The sequence below is a fragment of the Sciurus vulgaris genome (genome assembly GCF_902686455.1).
Source record: "Sciurus vulgaris genome assembly, chromosome: 8".
Taxonomy (NCBI): Eukaryota; Metazoa; Chordata; class Mammalia; order Rodentia; family Sciuridae; genus Sciurus; species Sciurus vulgaris.
The window spans coordinates 124557909-124577686 of NC_136468.1; the positions used below are offsets into that span (position 1 = coordinate 124557909).

The following is a 19778-nucleotide window of genomic DNA, read 5'->3' on the forward strand; positions in this document are numbered from 1 at the left end:
GAGGTAGATAGCTTTGCTCTGCTGTGCCCTTCCACCATGATGTTCTGCCTCACCTCAGGTCCAAAGCTATAGAGACAGCCAACCACAGTCTGAAACTTCTGAAACCATGAGCCAAAATAAATCTTTCCTCCTTTAAATTGTTTTTCACAGGTATTCGTCATGGCAACAAAAAGCTGACTGACACACTCAGCAATACCATTCCTGGATATGAAATCAAGAAAATGAAATCATGTCCACCGAAATATTTATACAGTACCATCATGGATAATTGTCCAAAGGGAGAAACAATCCTGACGTCTATCGGCAAGTGACTAGATAAGCAAAATGTATTACTTACAATGAAATATTATTTGGCCATAAAAAGGAGTAGTGACACATGCTACATGAATGAACTTTGAAAACATTATGCTCAACTGAATGTAGTGGTACACTCCTGTAATCTCAGTGACTTGGGAGACTAAGGCAGGAGGATGGAAGTTTGAGACCAGCTCCAGCAACTTAGTAATAAGCCCATGTCTCAAAATAAAAAATAAAAAGGACTGGTGATGGAGCTCAAGTGGTAAAGTACTTCTGGGTTCAATCCCCCAGTACACACATACATAAGCACCCACACAAGAGAGAGAAAAAAACAGCAAGAAACCAGTCACAGAAGACCATATATATATTCTGATTCTGTTTATGTGAAATATCCTGAATGGGCAGATCTGTGGAAATGGAAATTGATTGCTAGTAGAATTGGGATGATGGGAATGGGGCATGACAGATTAAGTGTATGGGTTCCTTCTAGAGGTGATGAAAATGCTGAAGGAAAAAAAAAAATTTTTGTCACCCCTTTCTCCTTTGATGACTCCAATTCCCTGTATATTGGGTTACTCGAAGTTGTCCCACAGTTTTTTGACGTTTTTCTTTCTTCTTGTGGAATTTTTCTGTTTCAGAACATTTCTATGCCTTTAAGTTCACTAATCTTTTCTTCTGCAGTATCTAAAGTGTTAACACTATCCCATGCATTTTTTCATGTTAATGTATTAGTTCATGTCTAGAAGTTCAATTTGTGACTTTGCTTTGCTTTTCCACATCTCTACTTAACTTTTTGAACATAGGAGTAGTGTTGTAATAACTCTTTAAATGTCTTTCTCTGCCAGTTCTAACACTGGTGTAAATTCTGGGTCAGTGTGGATTGAAATTATTCTTTTTGGATCATTTTCTGGCTTGTTTGCCTTGCTATCTTTGTTTGGATGATGGACATGGTTTCATTTTGTTAGTTGTTGCACATTTTCATGTTCTTATAAATCTTTTTAAACTGTGTTGTAATGGAATACTTGGATTCTTTTAGGTGCATTTATTCTCCAATACTGAGACAAGACTTCCTGAGTATTCTATTCCAAGCCTGTGAGTTATGAGCTTTTTCAGTCTGGTTACTAGGAACAGACAATTTTCACTATTCTTTTCCAAATGTTCTTTGCTTGTCCTCAGCAGTTGTTTCATATGGTAGTTTCCTCAGGTGCCTGCACTGTTCAGTACTCAGCTGAATACTCAAGGGGGCCTCTCTATGGAACTCTCTCTTCTCTGGTATTCTGTCCTGTGAACTCTAGCTACCTTGGTCTCTTTGTATCCTCAACTCAAGCAGTTTGCTGGGCTGTACTTTGCTTTGTTGTGTCCTGGAAACCCTCTCTCCAGGTAATAAGCTGGGGCAATTGTTGGGTTTGCCTTGTTTCTCATTTTTCTTTCTCTCTTTGGTGGTGCTGGGAATCAAACTCAGGACTTCATACGTGCTAGGCAAGGGCACTACCTGAGTTACTCTGGTCCCCATCTGTCTCTTTTTTTGATATCCAATGTCTTGAAGTCATTGTTTCATGTATGTTGATTTGTTTATTGGTTGTTTCAAGCAGCAGGGTAAGTCTGATCTGTTATTTCATCTTGATTGGTGATAGAAATCCCTGACCAGTTTTTCTCCATCCTTTCCAAAGAGTTGTGGTAAAAACACAATTGCCAATGTTTACTTCAAGGGAACATTTTCTAAGTGCTAGAACTTTGCCTACATGATCCATTTGTCTTTATAATTATACAGGCTTTCTCACCCTCATCTTGGTTTGATAGCTGTAAAAATGAGGCCCAAGTGTTTGCTGGTTTAGATCTCAGGCCTGTTGATCCTAAGGCTGTGTACCATCCTGTGGCTACACAAAATTCTCAAATGTTGTCTGGCTGTAGTTGTCAAGGGAGCTGTTTGATAGCAGTATTTTCTTCAAAGAAAAGCTCCTACTTGCAGCCTGCCTTTTGATGGCTCCACATTCTGTTCTGGCTTTTTCCAGCATGCAGAAGTCCTTGGATTTCATCCAGCCATTTAATATCAGAGTGAGAGAAGGAATGGTATGGCCCCCAAGCAGGGAAGCAGCCAGCAAAGAGATGTCAAAGGTCAGAGTCATTCAGGCCTTTTGATTCCAAGTTCAGGGTTCCTTACCCAGACTCAGAATCACATACAGATGGCAAGATATTGATAATGAGATCCAAAACTCAGGAGTCGGGGAGAAGGGTGCTCAGCCTTACCTGTGTTTGAAGATTCCATAATTCTAACTCCTCTCCTGTGGATCAGCATCTTGTCCACTTTCTAAGGCAATTCCAGCTTTCCTGAAGTTCATTCAACTCTGTACTTATTGTTTCATGAAATTGGCTAAGCAGTCAGCTTCAGCTCTTGGTACCTAGCATGATTAGGACCTGGGGCCCAGCTAAGATAGTACCAAGAATCAGGATGCCTCATTTGGAAGATGACATGTGCAAGGTGGCGCACTTTCTAGCCACAGGCCAGCTTTAGGTGCTACACCACCAGAAAAGTGGCTTCCATACTGAGACATGAATTTCTGCATCCGGGGTGGGGATCAGATGAAATCAAAGGATCCTTTCAGGCTCAGATGTTTTCTCATTGCTCGTTTCTTAGGAGAGAGAGTCACATTGGGGAAAGGAAAGTGGACATTAGAAGGAAAAGGAAGGGGAAACCACGATAGTTTGGTATCCAATGTGTGTTCATTTATTTTACACTTACAAAAGAAATCACCTCCCCTTTGCCCCCATCCCCCAAAAAACATCTCTTTTTACAAACATTTAAAAATTAAACCAAATGAAGATAGACAAGTTAATTTCAGTACAATTATTTTTCAGTGTAGCTGTCATAATTAAGAGTTTAAATTTCCTACAAGTGACCAATGTCCAAGTAACTTATAGGGAAATCCTGATTATTGGCCAAAAGAAAAATTCCATATTACAAGTTAGCAAATTCTAGTACAAAAATAGTCCATGTGTTGGAACAGCTTTCCTTTTACATAGGTCTCAGGTCAGTCTGCTGACTGCATAACACTTAATGTTTGCAGATTCTTGCTCTCACAAATGGCTCATTCGTCATAGCTGAAGCAGCACAGTGCCTGCAGCAGCAGGGGCTAGTGTCCACCGTGGGGCCTTGTTAGAGATGGCAGGCCCAGGAACATCTTGCTGGCCCCAGGGCAGAAGGGCAGAACCCCAGCCCCAGCTCTGCATGGGGACCCTGAAGAGAGGAATGAGCTGCCCCCTTCTGAAGCAAGAATAGGCCCAGGACACAGGACACGTCCACCTAGGGAGCTGGGCTGGTACTGGTGCAGGACAGCACACTGCCTGCCAGTGTCTCCTCCTACTGCGTACTGGCCAGGTGAGAGGCAGCCCTGGGCATCATTAGCAGTGAGAGTGTAGCCCTGCCCTTGTTGCTTCTGGGGAAGGTTGGGGCAGGCTACTTGTCCCTCAGGATGTCGAGCTGTTCCTGACACTCGGTGAAGAGGCGCTGGAAGCGGAGGTTTTGCCCAATGACTGGCAATAGCTCTTTTAGCAACTCCCTCTTCCGCAGACCCTGTAGACACAGAGTGATAGCTGAGTGAAAGTGTCAGGAAGGAGACCCAGATATCATGGGACATTTTCCTGGCCTGGTAGAGACCCTTGTCAGCCCACTGAAGAAACCATAAAGGGAAAATAATGATTCCTCTGCATACAATGAACCCTGGGAGAGTTGAAAGGCTAAACTGGGGTAGGCACATGTGTGAGGCAGAGTGACCAGTGAAGGGAAATACCACAGTACAGGGATAAAGGAAGAGAAGGCTGGGACAGGCTCTGTTGACACTTTAATTGATGGGGCAGTGGCCATAGGCACTTGACCTTCTAGGACAGGGTGGAGATGGCACATGAGGGCTGAGGCTGAGGAGGGTGGGTATTCAGGAGAGTCTGCTTCTCATGCTAATGCTTCTTGGGCACTGGAGCTCAAGCCTGAGGAGCAGAGGCCCTGGTGGGGGTGGGGGGGGCAGTATCTGGTTTCGTTATTATTACTGAGAATCTCTGCTCTTGCTCTTGTCAATGCTTCCCTTAGCCAAGGCATACTGGTACCAGTATGCAATATATGCTGCTAGGTGGGCTCTCTGTTGCTCAGGTCAAAGAGTAGACCTTGAGAAGGACAGCTACTTCAAAGGGAAAACAGCTAGCCAGATAACATTTATCACTGGAAGAGAAGGTTCAAGATTTTAAAATAAGTGTGATAGGCAAACCTATAATAAGACTAGAAATGATGGGAAAAAAACAAGGGTAGATAGTAAGTTTAGCAACACAGTTGTTGATAGGATAAGCAGGAGAGTAGGTGATGCTGAAGAACAAGTCAGGTCAGATGCAGAAGCCCAGGCTCCAACAGGGAGGAAAAACTGTATGGGAAAAGTAAAGATAAACAGGGCAGCAGAGAGGTCCAACACCACATAATAGGGTTTCATAGGAAAGAAAGGAAATACCTGGAAAAATGAGTAGACTTCATATAATTAAGGAAAACGGAATGGCTTAGATTGAAAGGCTCTGTAGAGTGCTAAGTAAGATATGGAAAAACTAACATCTTGACACATTAGATGAAATGTACATAATTTGAGGACATCAAAGACAGAAAAATTCTGAAATTTCCTAAAGGGAAAGAGCATATAACCTACAAAGAGACACCAAGATTCATAATAAAGTAATATTATGAACTATGAACAAATGAGAAAAAAATCGTCTAAGCTAGATTTAAATTGAGCCAAACTATTATTGATATATGAGGCTGTAATAAAAATATTCTTGGAGCTGGGGACGTAGATTAGTGGTAAAATGCATGCTTATTGTGTATGAGGCCCTAGGTTTGATTTCCAGCATCACACATAGACAAAAACAAAAACAAAAAAAAGTATAGACTTTAAATAAATTAAAAGATCCATTGACAACTTAAAAAAAAAAAAAAAGATTGCCATGAGTAGGATCTGCCCACAAAAAGGTTTAGAGGAAAACTTCAAAGTAGGAAGAGATTAAATCCAGAAGACGCTAAAAGAGGTATAGAAAAGAATGTAATCAACTCTTTTCATAAAATTTATATTGATCTTAAAAAAACAAACAAACAAAAAATGGGTCATGACTGGCATGCATAAGGCCTTGGGTTCAATCCCCAGCACTGCAGGGGGTGGAAAACGCACACATGCATAAACAGATGCAGGAAGTTGAAAGTTAAAGATAGAAAAAAATACGTCATGAAAACTAAAGAAAACACTCATTTTTTATAGTTACCAAATTGGACTGTAAGACAGAAACAAACAAACAAAAAAACCCTTTAGGAATAGAGTCAAAAAAGGGACAAAACCAACATCCAGGGGAGATTTTAGTATACTCTCAATTAGTGATTGGTTAGAAGGGTAAAACTGTGCAGGTAAAGGTAATACTAACCTAACATTTAGTAGATACGACCTAAGAGACCTATAGAATGACACACCCACAACTTTAAGGACTTTATTTATTGGTACCAGGGATTAAACTCAGGGTGCTTAACAACTGAGTTACATCCCCAGCCCTTTTTATCTTGAAATAGGTTTCTTGCTAAGTTACTGAGGTTGGCTTTGAACTTGGGAGCCTCCTGCTTCAGCTTCCTGAGTTGCTGGGATTACAGATGTGCACCACCGTAGCCAGCAAAGGACTTTAGAGGACACATCCCCACCTTCCCTCCCTCCTTTCTTCCTCATTATCCCCCTCCTTCACTCTTTCTTTCTCTTTTTGTGCTAGGGATCCAACCCAGTGCCTTTCTATCACTAAGCTATACCCTCAGCCTCATGGAACACATGTAATTTTTACACACAAATGGGAACATAAAAATTTTCTCTAAACACAAATCTTAATAGATAATCATGAAGATGATGGCTCAGTATGGGTCAAATTCAGTCTACTGTCTATTTTGGTAAACAATTTTATCCAAATGTAGTGACACATTTGTTCATATACCATGCTACAACATTAGTGTTCAGTATTTAGGACAGATTTTATGTGTTTGCAAAGCCTGTTTTTTTTTTTTTTTCATACTGGGGATTGAAACCAGAAGCTCTTTACCACCAAGCTATATCCACAGTCCTTTTTATTTTTCATTTGGCACAGAATCTCACTAAGTTGCTGAGGCTGGTCTCAAACTTTCAATCCTCCTGCCTCAGACTCCCAAGTTGCTAGGATTACAGGCCTGCAACATTGCTCCTGGATTATCATCTGTTCTTTGCTCTCTCTCTCTCTCTCTCTCTCTCTCTCTCTCTCTCTCTCTCTTGCAGTGGTGGGAATCAAACCCCGGGCTTTGTACATGCAAAGCAGATACTGTACCACTGAGTCACAACCCTACTCCCTTAACCATCTATTCTTTAGATAGGAAATTTGCCTACTGCTCATATTCTCTGACTAAAATACAAGTGAGTAAAACTCGTGGGTCAATGAGAAAATTCATTTTAATTTACTGAAATTAAAAATTACTTATATTACAAAATAATAGTAATAAAAACACTAAATACTCCAATACTCCTGTGATTCAGCTAAAGTAGACATAAGATTAAATAGGTTATGAGCTGGGCATAATGGTGTACACCTGTAATGCTAACACTGAAGGCTGAGAGGATTATTTGAGTTCAGGAGTTCCAGACCAGCCTGCGCAACATAATGAGAACCTCATTTCAACAATAAATAAGTAAATAAATAAATCAACTGAAAGACAGATAAATAGATAAGTGCCTGACGTGGTAGTGCACACCTGTAATCCCAAGGGACTTGGGAGGCTGAGGAAAGAGGAGCACAAGTGTGAGGCCAGACTCAGCAACTCAGCTAGACTTTGGCAACTTGGCAAGAGTTTGTCTCAAAATAAAAAATAAAAAGGACAGTGGATGTGGCCCAGTGGTAAAGTGCCCCTGGGTTCAATCCCCAATACCAAATAAAAATCCAAAATATTCTCAAGGAGAACATGTATGACTAAACAAAATCAGAAAAACCATACATGAACAAAGTGAGACTACCAATTCAGAGAAACAAAAATATAAAAAAGAACCAAACGGAAATTCTAGAGTAGAAGTAGAATGATGTACATATTATAGGAATTTCAGATGGATAATACAGAAAGTAGCATAAAGTTTATATGAAGAAATAATGGCCAAGAACCTTTCAAATTTGAAGAAAGACATAGATTTAAAAATATAAGAGTCTTAATGAACCTTAGTAGGAAAACCTCAAAGGAACCCACACTATAATCAAACTCACATTATAATCAAACTTTGGGAAGATGAAGACAGAGAGAAAGAAAAGTGACATATAAAAAGGATGTTCAATAAGATTATCAGTGCAAAGGGATGGCATATCTAAATTACTAAAATTTTAAAAACCCTGTCAACCGAGAATACTATCAAGCAAAACTTCCCTTCAAAGGATGGAGAAATTAAGACATTTCCAGATAAATGAAACCTGAAGGAGTTCATTACCACTAGACTAGCACTATAAGAAGTGCTAAACAGAGTCCTTTAAGTTGAAACAGAAGGATGTTAGTAACACATAAATTTCTCCAGTAAAGGTTAAAAATGGACAAATGTAAAAACCTGTAGTATTGGCTGGAGATATAGTTCAGTGGTGAAGCACTTGCCTAGCATGTGTGAGGTCATGGGTTTGATCCCCAATACCACAAACAAAACAAAAGAAGAAGACTATTTATTGTACTTTTGATTGGTATTGCCTATAGGATTTAAAAAGAGAGAAACAAAGAAATAATTATAAATCTGTTATAAAGAGTACACAATATATAAGGATTTAATTTATGATGTCAATAACCCAAAATGGGCAAGATGGAGCTATAAAGGAGTAGACAGATCTTGCATGCAACTGAAATTAAGTTGTTATCAGTATAAAATAGGCTGTTATAACTTTAGAATATTTCATGTACTCTCCATGGTAACCTCAAAGAAAAAAATATCTATAGAATATACACAAAAGGACATGAGAAGAGAATCAAAACATGTCACTAAAAAAAAAAAAAAAAAATCAATTAAATACAAAGGAAGACAGTAAAGGAGGAAATGAGGAACAAAAAAAGCTATAGCCAGGCGTGGTGGTGCACACCTGTAGTCCCACATACTCTGAAGGCTGAGACAGGAAGAGAGCTCAGGAATTTGGGGCCAGACTGAGCAACACAGTGAGACCCATGTTTAAAAAAAATGAAACAAACAAAAAACCCATAAAAATACAGAAAATTTTAAAAATGAACATTCTAAGTCTTTACCTATCAGTAATTACTTTGTGTAAATAGATTAATCCTTCAATCAAAAAATCAAAAGGATAAGGGGAAAAAAACACTCTTTGCAAATGGCAACCAAAAGAGAACAGAAATAGCTGGACACATTGAGAATCCCTTATCCAAAATGTGTGGGACTGGAAATATTTCAAATTTTGGAATATATACATATACAAGAAGAATCTTGGGGTTTCAACCCAAACTTGAACACAAAATTTATTTATGTTTTGTATATGCCTTACACATATTGGCTGAAGATAATTTTATATAAATATTTTTAGTGTGTCTGTGTTTTGACTGTGAACTGTCGCATAAGGTCAGATGTGGAATTTTCTACTTCTGGTGACATGGTGGCACTTGAAAAGTTTCTAATTCAGGAGTATTTCATATTTTGAATTTGTGGTTTAGGAATGTCAACCTGTACTAATACCAGACAAAACCGACTTATGCTGAAAACATCACAAAAGACAAAGGACATTATATAAATGTCAACTCACTGAGGATGTAATAATTATAAATTTAAATGCACCAAACATTAGAACTCCAAAATATATGAAGCAAACTGTCAGAACTGGAGAGAAAGCACTGCAATAATAGCACTTCAATATCTTACTCTCGAAAGATAGTAATGGGGAAAACAACCAGACATGATCAATAAAGAAACAGAAGACCTGAACAACAAAAAGCCAACTGGACCTAATGATTATAGCATTACAGAATGCTCCACCAAACAACAGAATACTTGTGTTTCTCAAATGCACATGGAACATTTGCCAGGATACATCGTATGTGAGATCACAAAATAAGTCTTAATACATTTAAAGATTGAAATTACACCAACAATCTGATCACAATGGAATGAAAACTAGAAATCAACAGGACTAATTCTCAAAAATCTCCAAATTTGTGGAAATTAATAAAACACCACTTTTAGGGTTGGAGATATAGTTAGTGGTACAGCACTTGCCTAGCATGTGTGAGGTCCTGGGTTCAATCCCCAGGACTGAAAACAAAACAAAACACCATGGGAAATAACTAGTGATACAAAGAAGAAATCATAAGGGAAAACAAAAGTGTATTGGGACAAATGAAAATGAGAACACAATATATCAAAACCTATGGGATGTGGTAGTGCTAAGGGAAGTTCATAACTGTAAATGCTTACATTGTAAGAGAAAGATATCAACAACCTAACTTTACACATGAAGGAAACAGAAACATAACAAACTAAACTCAAAGTTAGAGCTGGGCAACAAAAATGCACATCTATAATCCCAGCAATTCAGAAGCTGAGGCAGGAGAATCTTGAGTTTGAGGTCAGCCTGGGTAACTTGGTAAGACTGTTTCAAAATAAAAAATAAAAAGGAGCTGGCAATGTGGCTCAGTGGTAATGTGTGTCTGAGTTCAATTCTCAGCACCACTTATACCATCCCCCCGAAAAGTTAGTAAAAGAAGAAAACAATAAAGATTAGAGGAGAGACACAAAATAATGAGATAATAAAACCAGGAGTTGGTTCTCCGAAAAGATAAAAAAAAATGACAAACTTCATCTAGATGAACGGTGAGTGGTGTGAGGTGGGGTAGGGTGAAGGGAGAGAGCAAATGCTCAAATAATGAAAATCAGAAAGGAAAGAGAGGACATTATAATCAACGACACAAAACTAAAATAGACTGGGTTGGGGATGCACATGCTTAGCTGAGTGGTCCAATAGGTTCAATCCCCAGTATAAAAAAACAAAAACAGAAACAAAAGGTACATGTGTGAGAATTCCAGTATTTTATATATATGGTGCTGGGGATCAAACCGAGGGCCTTATGCTTGCTAGGCAAGTGCTCTAGCACTGAGCTAAATCCTCAGCCCCAAGAGAATAGTATTAATAATTGTATGCCAACAACTGGATAAGCTAGTGTGAACTGGTACACACTACATACCAAGATTTTTTTTTTTTTTAACATACCAAGATTGAATCATGAAGAAATAAAAAATCTGAAATGACTTCTAATTAGCAAGTAAACTGAATCAGTAATCAAAACCTCCCCACTAAGAAAAGCTTAGGATCAGATGGCTCCTCTAGTGTATTCTATAAAACATTTAATGAACTAACATCCATTTTCCACATAATCTTCTGGAAACTTTGGGAGGTCAGAATACTTCCTAATTCATTTTATGAGGCCAGGATAACTCTGATACTACCAAAAAAACTATGCACCAATGTCCCTTATGAACACTGATGAAAAAATTCTTAACAAAAAATTAGCAAATAGAATTCAATATTATATCAAAAGAACTATATACCATGATCCAAGTTAAGATTTATTCCTAGATTGCAAAAATGATTATCACAAAGCCCAAGCACCTAAGTGCTCCAACTTCCTGTTTCCTGTGTTCCTCTGGTGTACACTGAACCAGAATATGAAAGAAGCCTGGATTTTTGGAGGATTTGAGGGACAATGGCAGCTCCAATCACAAAGAGCACATAGCATTCTAACAATTTATATAAGAATTCCTACAAATCAGTAAGAAAAAAGGAGGATAATAAAGTACTTCAATAGCTAGTTCAAAGAAAAAGAAATAAAAGGAAATCTTAAACATGAAATGATATTCTCCTAAGAAACCCTCAGAGCTGCTGAGTCAGCACTGCTGGTTAGAAGTTCATTTTCCATCCAAAGCTCCATTTTCTCAGTTATCTCAATTCCACTTGGAGGACCAATTCTCACCCTAAAAGTGTTCACAAAGAGCTGGGTGCACTAGTGCATGCTCATAATCCCAGTGATTGGGGAGGCTAAGACAGGAGGATCCCAAGTTCAAGGTCAGTCTCAGCAACTAAACAAGGTCCTAAGCAACTTAGTTAGACCCTGTCTCAAAATAAACAGATGGAGATGTGGCTCACTGGTAAAGGGCCTTTAGGTTAAATCCCTAATACCAAAAAAAAAAAAAAAAAGTGTTTACAAAGAAACTCAAGAGAGCAGTCGGTGGTGGTGTCTACCCCCAAAATCTAGATGATAAAACAACCACATAAAAACTTTTTTTTTTTTTTTTTTTTTTTTTTTGCAGTGCTGGGGATTGAACCCAGGGCCTTGTGCTTGCAAGGCAAGCACTCTACCAACTGAGCTATCTCCTCAGCCCAAAAACATTTTTTAAAAAAGGAATAAATTCAGAATCATGTCGAGGTCAGGAAGGATGTAGCAGATATTGGGGGGAGTTGGTTATGTTCACAGTCATTACAAGAGGTCATGTAGACCTCTACATAATTTTTTGGCAGCATATAAATTCATGTTATAAGGAATTTAAAAAAGTGATTTTAAAGTGGCTTTATGGAACTAGACATTTGCTTGATGTGAGAATCATTTCTCTAATTTAGAATCACATAAGAAATTCTGTATGAACATTAAATGTAGAAAATATGGATATGCTACAAAATCTACTGATCTTTCATAAAAGTGTGCATTCATAAACTAAAAAAATTAATGGCACTTGATATTAAAATATATATTTTGAATAAATTATATACAATATTATGCAAGTAGTAGTGTATTTTTTAATTTGTTCTTTTTAGACATGCATGACAGCAGAATGTATTTTGGCATATTATACATACATGGAGAGCATTAACCTCCAGGTTATACAAAGAACACAAAAAACAACACTAAAAAAATCCAATCAATAAATGGGCAAAGGAACTGAACAAGCACTTCACAGAAGAAATAAAAATGGTCAAAAAATATATGAAAAAAAGGTTCAACATCTCTAGCAATTAGAGAAATGCAAATTAAAATTACAGTAAGATTCCATCTCACTTCAGTCAGAATGGTAATTGTCATTCAGTGACACAGACTGAATGACTGTATTCATTCAGTCAGAATACAAGTAACAATAAATGTTGGCAAGGATGTGGGGACAAAAGTACTCTCATACCTTGATTGTGGTAACCACTCTGGAAAGTAGTATGTAGAGTCCTTAGAAAACTTTGAATGGAGCCACCATTTGATCCAGTTATCCCACTCCTGGGTCAATACCTAAAGGACTTAAAATCTGCATACTATAGTGACTTGGCTACATTAATGTTTATAGCAGCTCAATTCACAATAGCTAAGCTATGGAACCAACCTAGATATCCTTCAACAGATGAATGGATAAAGAAAATGTGGTATATATACACACTGGAATATTACTGTGCTATAAAGAATGAAATTATTGCATTTGCTGATAAATGGATGGAACTGGAGAATATCATGCTAAGTGAAATAAGCCAATTCCAAAAAACAAAGGCAGAATGTTTTCTCTGATATGTGGATGCTAACCCAAAACAAGGGAGGATGGGGAAGGGAAGAACAGAAGTCCATTGGATTAGATAAAGGGGAATGAAGGGAAGGGAGGGGAAAGGGAAATAGGAGGGACAGCAGAATTAATGGGACATAACTTTCCTAGACTTGCATTTGAATACACATGACCAGGGTAACTTCACATCATATACAATCACAAGAATAGGATCCTATTAGAATAAGTTACATAATCTTTTTTATAGAGGCAGAAAAGCTGCTTACTTTCCCAGCCTGCCTTATAATAGGAGAGCCCAAGTGATTGATTGCCCACAAGGCATGGTCTGGTTCATGGGAGAATTTTTTTGTTTTCCTGATGGGAAAAGTGGATGGTACTGGTACTCAATCCTCCTATTCTCCTTCCTTGAATTTAGACATGCAAGCTACTTTGTGACTATGAAGAAAAGTTCAGAATAATAATTTGGAGAGGAGAAAAAAAATCTATCTCAGTCACGGTTAGATGGGTTTTACACATAGCTGAAAGCATCTGCCATGGTCACAGGGGACCACAAGCAGTCAGTGATTTTAGGAAGCTTATGAATGGTAGAAAGCACGTGGAACCACATTGATGGGTGACTCTGGGAGGCGAAGGTCAAAGGTTCTCCTGGACAAAATTGCTTATAGTTGGCAAATAAATTCTAACAGACTTTATTCAGGAGGCCAAAGTCAGGACTGGGGTCCAACAAAAGGGATCCCTGATTATCCACCTATCCTGTGCGCTGTTACCCCAAAGTCATGCTCCCTAGGGCAAATTGGAAGCAAATCAGCTTCTGTGCCAACTACTGCCTAGTTTTGAGTTAGTTACAGGTAGCTTAGAAAACTTTGATCTTGCACCAGATCAACCACTCTGTGGCAATGGCAAATAAAAGTCTTTTGTGGAAGAAAACATCACCTTAGGCCTCAAACTATTTCTAACAAATAGTTTTTAGAAGACCATATCCAGCAATAAAAAATGACAAAGAACATAAAGGAAAATAAAATAGGAATGAGAAACAGCAGAAACATTTACAGGTAATAGAAATATCCACTAGTGCTCCCAATACTACAACTATCAGACATAAAACTTCAAAATAGCTAAATTTACTATGCTCAAGTAAGTAAAAGACTAAAGTAATAAATCAGCAGCAAATTGGAAATTTTAAGAATGAGAAGGCAGATTTTTAAAAGAAAGAACATTATCGCTCTCAGATGATGGAAAATGAAAGAGAAGACATAATCAAAGAAGAGAACTAAAGGTCATCCCAAGTCTTTCCACAGAATGAATAAAAAGACAAAGACTTGGAGCTTTGGGAATCTTCAAAACATCAGCCTAGGACTCCAAAAGTACTTATAAAATGGAAATCAGATTTACGTCACACTTTTAAGCAACAACACAGGATCCTGGAAGTCTATGAAAGAATACATTCAATGATCTAAAAGGAATTTATTTTGAATCCAGCATTACCCAACTGAAAGTACTGTAAACAAAACTAAAAAATGGAATAAAAAATAGGGGAGGCTACTGCACACACCAAAACCTTTAAGGTCTGTGAGAAATGACCTTCCAAACTTTCTCATCTCAGCTTCTTTCACCCTTTTATTGCCACTCAGCTAAACTTCCTTTTCTTTACTTTTTTTATTACTGGGGATTGAACCCAGAGACACTTTACCTCTGAGCTACATACCCAGCCCTTTTTGTTTTTTTGTTGAGACAGGGTCTCACTAAGTTATTAGGGCCTCACTTAGTTGTTGAGGCTGGCCTTGAACTTGGATTCTTGTTTCAGCCTTCTGAGTCACTTGAATTACAGCAACACACCACTACACCCGGCTTGGCTGTTCTTTTTACATTCTAAGTTCTCCCACCCTGGGCCCTTTGCACTTATTTGCTTTTTCCTCTGCACTGGATGTTCTTTCCCCCAAATATATGCATGGTTTCATTCCTCCCCTTTTCTGTTCTCCACTTAGTGAAGGTCTTTTTGGTGACAAAATATGAAATAACTTCCTATTAATACTACATATCTCCCTGCCTTCTTTACTTTTTTTCCATAGCACCTAACATCGCCCAAAATACTATATATTTCAAGTCTGTTTCTCTCCACAAGTTTTAGATCCACAAAGGTGGGGACTCAGTCTGCCTTGTTTACTGAGGTTGCCCCATGCCTAGAACATGCCTGGCCAGAGCAGATACTCCATCAGTAATTGCTGAATGACTGAATGAAGCAGTGAGTTACCTCTTGGTTGCACACTTTCTCCCATCCCTTGCCAATCTGCTCCTTTCCTGACTCACTCAGTAACACTAGCATCTGTCTTTACCAGCCAAAAAATTTGGAGGCAACATGTTCATTATTCCCTTTTTCATTCCACATTTATTCACCTACCAAATTTTGGTGATTCGGACTGCAAAATACATACTGAATCTGTGTCCTTGCTCACTCCAGGGCCACTACACTGATCCAAGTCACCATGTATTTCTGGTACTGGTGCAAAAGACACACCCTGACTGGTTTTCTATGCCAAGTCTGGCAGTGCTAGAATATTACAGTTCCTCAAGAAGTCTCTGTCATCCATCTCTTGCATGTATCTCCTGTCTCACCTCACAATATCCTCTTCTCTTGCCTCCTAAAATGTGGCCTAAAATATACCAAGCCCTCTTTGCCTTCGCTATTATCTCTATCAGGAAATGTTCTCCCAGGTCTCTGCAGCTGGCTCCCTCTCATCCTTGGGTTTCATCTGAAATGTCCTCCTCTAAGCTCTTCCCTGCTAATCGTTCCTGCTAATCCCATCTAATTACTGCCTATTCACACTAATAAACAGTGTCAAAGTACCTTGTTCGCCAGACTGTGAGACTCACAAGGGAAGGGAGGTAAGTATCTTTCCTTTTCAGTACCAAACCTAGAGCATCCTACATGCAGCTTTCCTCAGCATGAATGTGGAACAGAGCTCCCCAGGCTCCTGATGCCCAGAGCCAGCTTCTACCTAGTTGTGGAGGACCAGCATGTTAGCCTCTCACTGATGCCAGGGACCCAGGGTAGGGTGCTGGAGAAATGTCACAAGGAGGACCTTAAAGCACTTTATCTTATTTTTAAAATCTCTACTTTCACATTTCAAGAGAGAATTCTTCAGGCAAGAATGAAAGAAGCACCTACCACTACTGTTGACTCCCACTGGCTTCCAGTGGAGCAGTGAACCGGACCCAGTAAGTCCTTGCATATTTCTCGAAGTCGGTATTCAAACCCTAATTATAGAAAAACAGAACAACAAAAACAAAAACAAAAACAAACAAAAAACAGAAATGGGAACACATTATAAAAAGAAATAAAAAATTGAAAATACGCTAAGTTGTTGTGTATATCACAACAGCAGAATGAGCATTTAATTTTATTGTCTACTAAGGACAAATGCATTGAGGCCCACAATCACAGATTTTCACTCATTCACTTGTACCCCTATGTATACAGAACTTTCTCTGCGTGCTGGGCCCATAGGAGAAACCAGACATGGCCAGTTTTGTGGTGTACTCCCCACAGTGGTGGGAAAATATGGGAAACTGTGGCAGGAAGGGTGTAGGCTGGTGGGATCTGTTTGAGAGAAGACATGTCAACAGCTGCCCTGAGAGGAAATCAGGAGGAAGCAGACTTGAGGGCCCAAAACTGCAGAGTGGTGACTGAGAGGAGCAATGCTGCAATAGGTGCAACTGTCAGAAAGGCTACGGAAGCAGAGTCTGAGGATTTAGGCAGCACTTGGGGGCATGCCTAGGGAACAGATGGAATCAAAGGGTAGAGAACAGGAGGAATGAAGTTATAATCTGAGGAATCTGGAAAGTAAATGGGGTCTCACTCTAACATTTGATTTCTGTTCTTCTAGTTGAGAAAACAAGGGACAGAAATGGAGGAAGTGGTCCTGGTATATCATCTAAGCAAAAACAGAACAGATATGTAGAAGATGGAGAAATAAATATGATCAGTAGAAATGACCCCACAAATAGGTGGCAGAGCCTACAGGAAGAAGCCGTTATGTAGAACATCAGAGTGAGTCCTGCTAAATAAGGTAAACCAGAGAAGGAGACGAGGGGTTTCTGGGGAAGATGGGGCATGAGGTTCAAGATGTAACCTGAGGGGCTGGGGTTGTGGCTCAGTAGTAGAGTGCTCGCAAAGCATGCATGAGCTCCTGGGTTCAATCCTCAGCACCACATTAAAATAGAATAAAATAAAATAAAATAAAATAAAATAAAATAAAATAAAATAAAATAAAATAAAGGTATTATGTCCACCTACAACTAAAACAAAACAAAACCAAAAAAAGATATAACTTGAGTACCCCAGGTATCAGGACCTAAGAAGGTGAGTATTTATGAAAGCTGGCATATACCTGCCAGCCACATGGACTGGGTAGGAAGAGCAAACATTAAACTTATCATTGGAGTTGCTGGGAAGGGAGTTAGGGATCAGTAATGTTTGTTGTCATTACAAGTGTATATAAACACACACACTCATATTTACAAAGTAGGAAGAAAACAATATCTAAATTCTGAGAGTACATTTGCAGGTGTTTTGTACATTTTTCTGTCTTTTTTGTACTTAATATTTTTCTTTAAATCATAATCAAAATGAGAAAGTGATGGCAAGAACAAAGCAAAGGGGCCAAGGAAAAGCTATGGAGGAAGTTCTCGAAGGGGCTGAGGCTATGTAAGGATGCAGGGAGAGCTTTGGAAGGGATAGTCCTATGCCATAGCCCTTGGAGGCTATGCTCAAGGGGAAGAAAAATTGGTAAATCAGGACCAGATCTTGCTGAGTGAGAGATGAAAGGCTGTTAGAGGTTATTTTGAGGAGAGTAAAGCCATCTCTTTCAGTACATCTTGCCAAGAGGGCAAAGGTGCTCTGAGAGCTTTGGCAGGATAGGTGGAGGACCTGGACTAGAGGGTCCCTGGGAATTGAAGGACAGCAGACAGGCCTTCCAGGGCAGGAAGGACTCAGAGAAGGAAAAGAAATGCTGACAGAGATGCCTTTGCCTGGGGTGACAGACTTGGTAGCAGACAGGTGCCAGAACATCTGGTCTGCTTTCTTTAAGGCAGGTTTTTCCATGCATGTTTCCATCCTCCTTCCCCAATGCCAACCTTCCTGCTCCTTTGAAGGAACATCCTCAAGCCTATTCAGAGACTATTCAGACTATTCAGAGACTGGAGCTTATGACTGGACTAGATGCCATTGAGCTTCCCTGATCACAGCTCAGGCTGGGAGGTGGGAGCTCAGGGGCCCCTCTTGCTGTCAGGGAGGCCAGAATCTTTGGGAACAACCATGGGGACCTGTGAGGAATGCACAGGAGTTCAGAGAGCTCTCCATTACACCTCTTCTCTGATTCCCAGGGACTAAGTTAGGCCTTAGAAAACAGAGGAGCAAAAGAAGAATGCCACTTGTGTCACCAGGACCTCACCTTCATTCACGAGGTACCGTGCATACAGAAGGAGCCAATGGCGATACTCATGGCTGGACTGTAGGGTGAGTGCCGCTGCAACCTGGTTCTCTAGGTAGGCCAGCGTGGTCTCCTGCTGTACCACATGAGGCACGGAGAAAAGCCGGGCAGCTTGCCTTCCAGAGCTGCAGAGACCAACAAAGCAGGCGAGATGAGGCAGAGGGCAATGTTCAGGAATGGGAGACTGCTCCCATGTGCTCTAGGGTACAAGGACAGAGCTCACGGAGATGGCAAGTATCTGGGTTGTATAAGGCCCTCCCATCCATCAACCAGTTTATTGGCAGGTGCCAGAGACTTCTGCTGACCTGCCCATCCTCATATCCCAGCTCTGGGCTTCTTGACACTCCAGGAATATTCTATACTGCACCTGTTGTCTAGGTATGATAGACCAGTGGCCCATTCCCCACACATCCACCCAAAGTCCTGCCCCACATAGTTATTTATGATACTTAGCACCCTTAGACTATAATCTGGACCCTGGACAGGGCCTATATTCCAGGCACCCATGAGATATTACTTGATGTGGATCTACAACCCTTGGAGATCCCCTTTCTGTGCTGAGCAGCAGCTGGGGCATAGGGACAGAGACCAGGCCTGGTTTTCTCCCAGGGCAGCATTACTGACAGTGTCCAAAGTTCTCAGCTCACATACTTGGAGGTGCGGCCCTGGATTATGGCTAACGGTCCTGAGCACAGCATGGCATCTTGGGACGGCAGGCTGCTCCTAAAGTCTGCACACTGGGCCAGTGAGTCTTGCTTGTCAGAAACCAGGTTCCTGAAGAAGCAAAGACAGGATCAAAGGTTAGAAAAATCAGGAGGACAGAGGAGAGTGTCAAAAAAGCCACAAATAAGCAAGCCCCATCTACCACACCGGCAGCACACCAACAGAGAGTGCCAGTTACTGCACTTCAGCACAAGTGCCCATTAACTGGCAAGTTTCCTAGTTAAGGGCCTGATAAATGATGATTCTCAAGGAAAGGTTACTGATGGGGTTCTCACTGTGAATATTTCAGCTCCACAGTCTCAGTTCCTGATAACTAATGTGTCACTGTGTGTTAAGTGAGTATTGGATGCCTGGCTTACACAATGCTGTGGCCTGCCCAGGGTCCTGTGGGGTCTAGATCTGCTACAACTCCAGAAAAAGCCAGTCTCTAGCATTTCTATGCCTCTCCAACATCCCCAGGCAGGCAGTTCTTCTACCTCCTCAGGAACCTTCACATCTGTTAAAAAAACATTCTCCAGACAGATTTTTTGACATGGGGTCTTGCTATGTTGCCTGCATTATACCTGAAATTGGGATTCTCCTGCCTCAGCCACCAAAATAAAATGCATTACTACACTCAGCTTTCCACACATTTTAAAAATAGCTAGTTGCCTTTGTAAATGCATTCAAAATACAAAGACGCCTATAAAAAGTC

At 39.9% G+C, this 19778-nt stretch overlaps 1 protein-coding gene across 11 annotated transcripts in view; it reads right to left on the minus strand.

Annotated features, from left to right (window-relative positions):
• Positions 1-202: 202 nt before the first annotated feature.
• Positions 203-19778, minus strand: part of HIRA (histone cell cycle regulator) — a 104327-nt gene continuing 84751 nt past the window's right edge. For 9 of the 11 annotated variants that reach the window (XM_079151979.1, XM_079151978.1, XM_079151982.1 and 6 more), the window contains 3 exons: positions 19013-19135; positions 18323-18486; positions 203-3868 (listed from right to left, as the gene is read on the minus strand). In XM_079151979.1, coding sequence (XP_079008105.1) covers positions 3429-3868; positions 18323-18486; positions 19013-19135 — 727 coding nt within the window. In that variant the 3' untranslated portion in view covers positions 203-3428. Of the gene's footprint in view, positions 3869-16038; positions 16128-18322; positions 18487-19012; positions 19136-19778 lie in introns of all 11 variants that reach the window. The other 2 variants (XM_079151985.1, XM_079151984.1) reach the window with 1 other exon arrangement.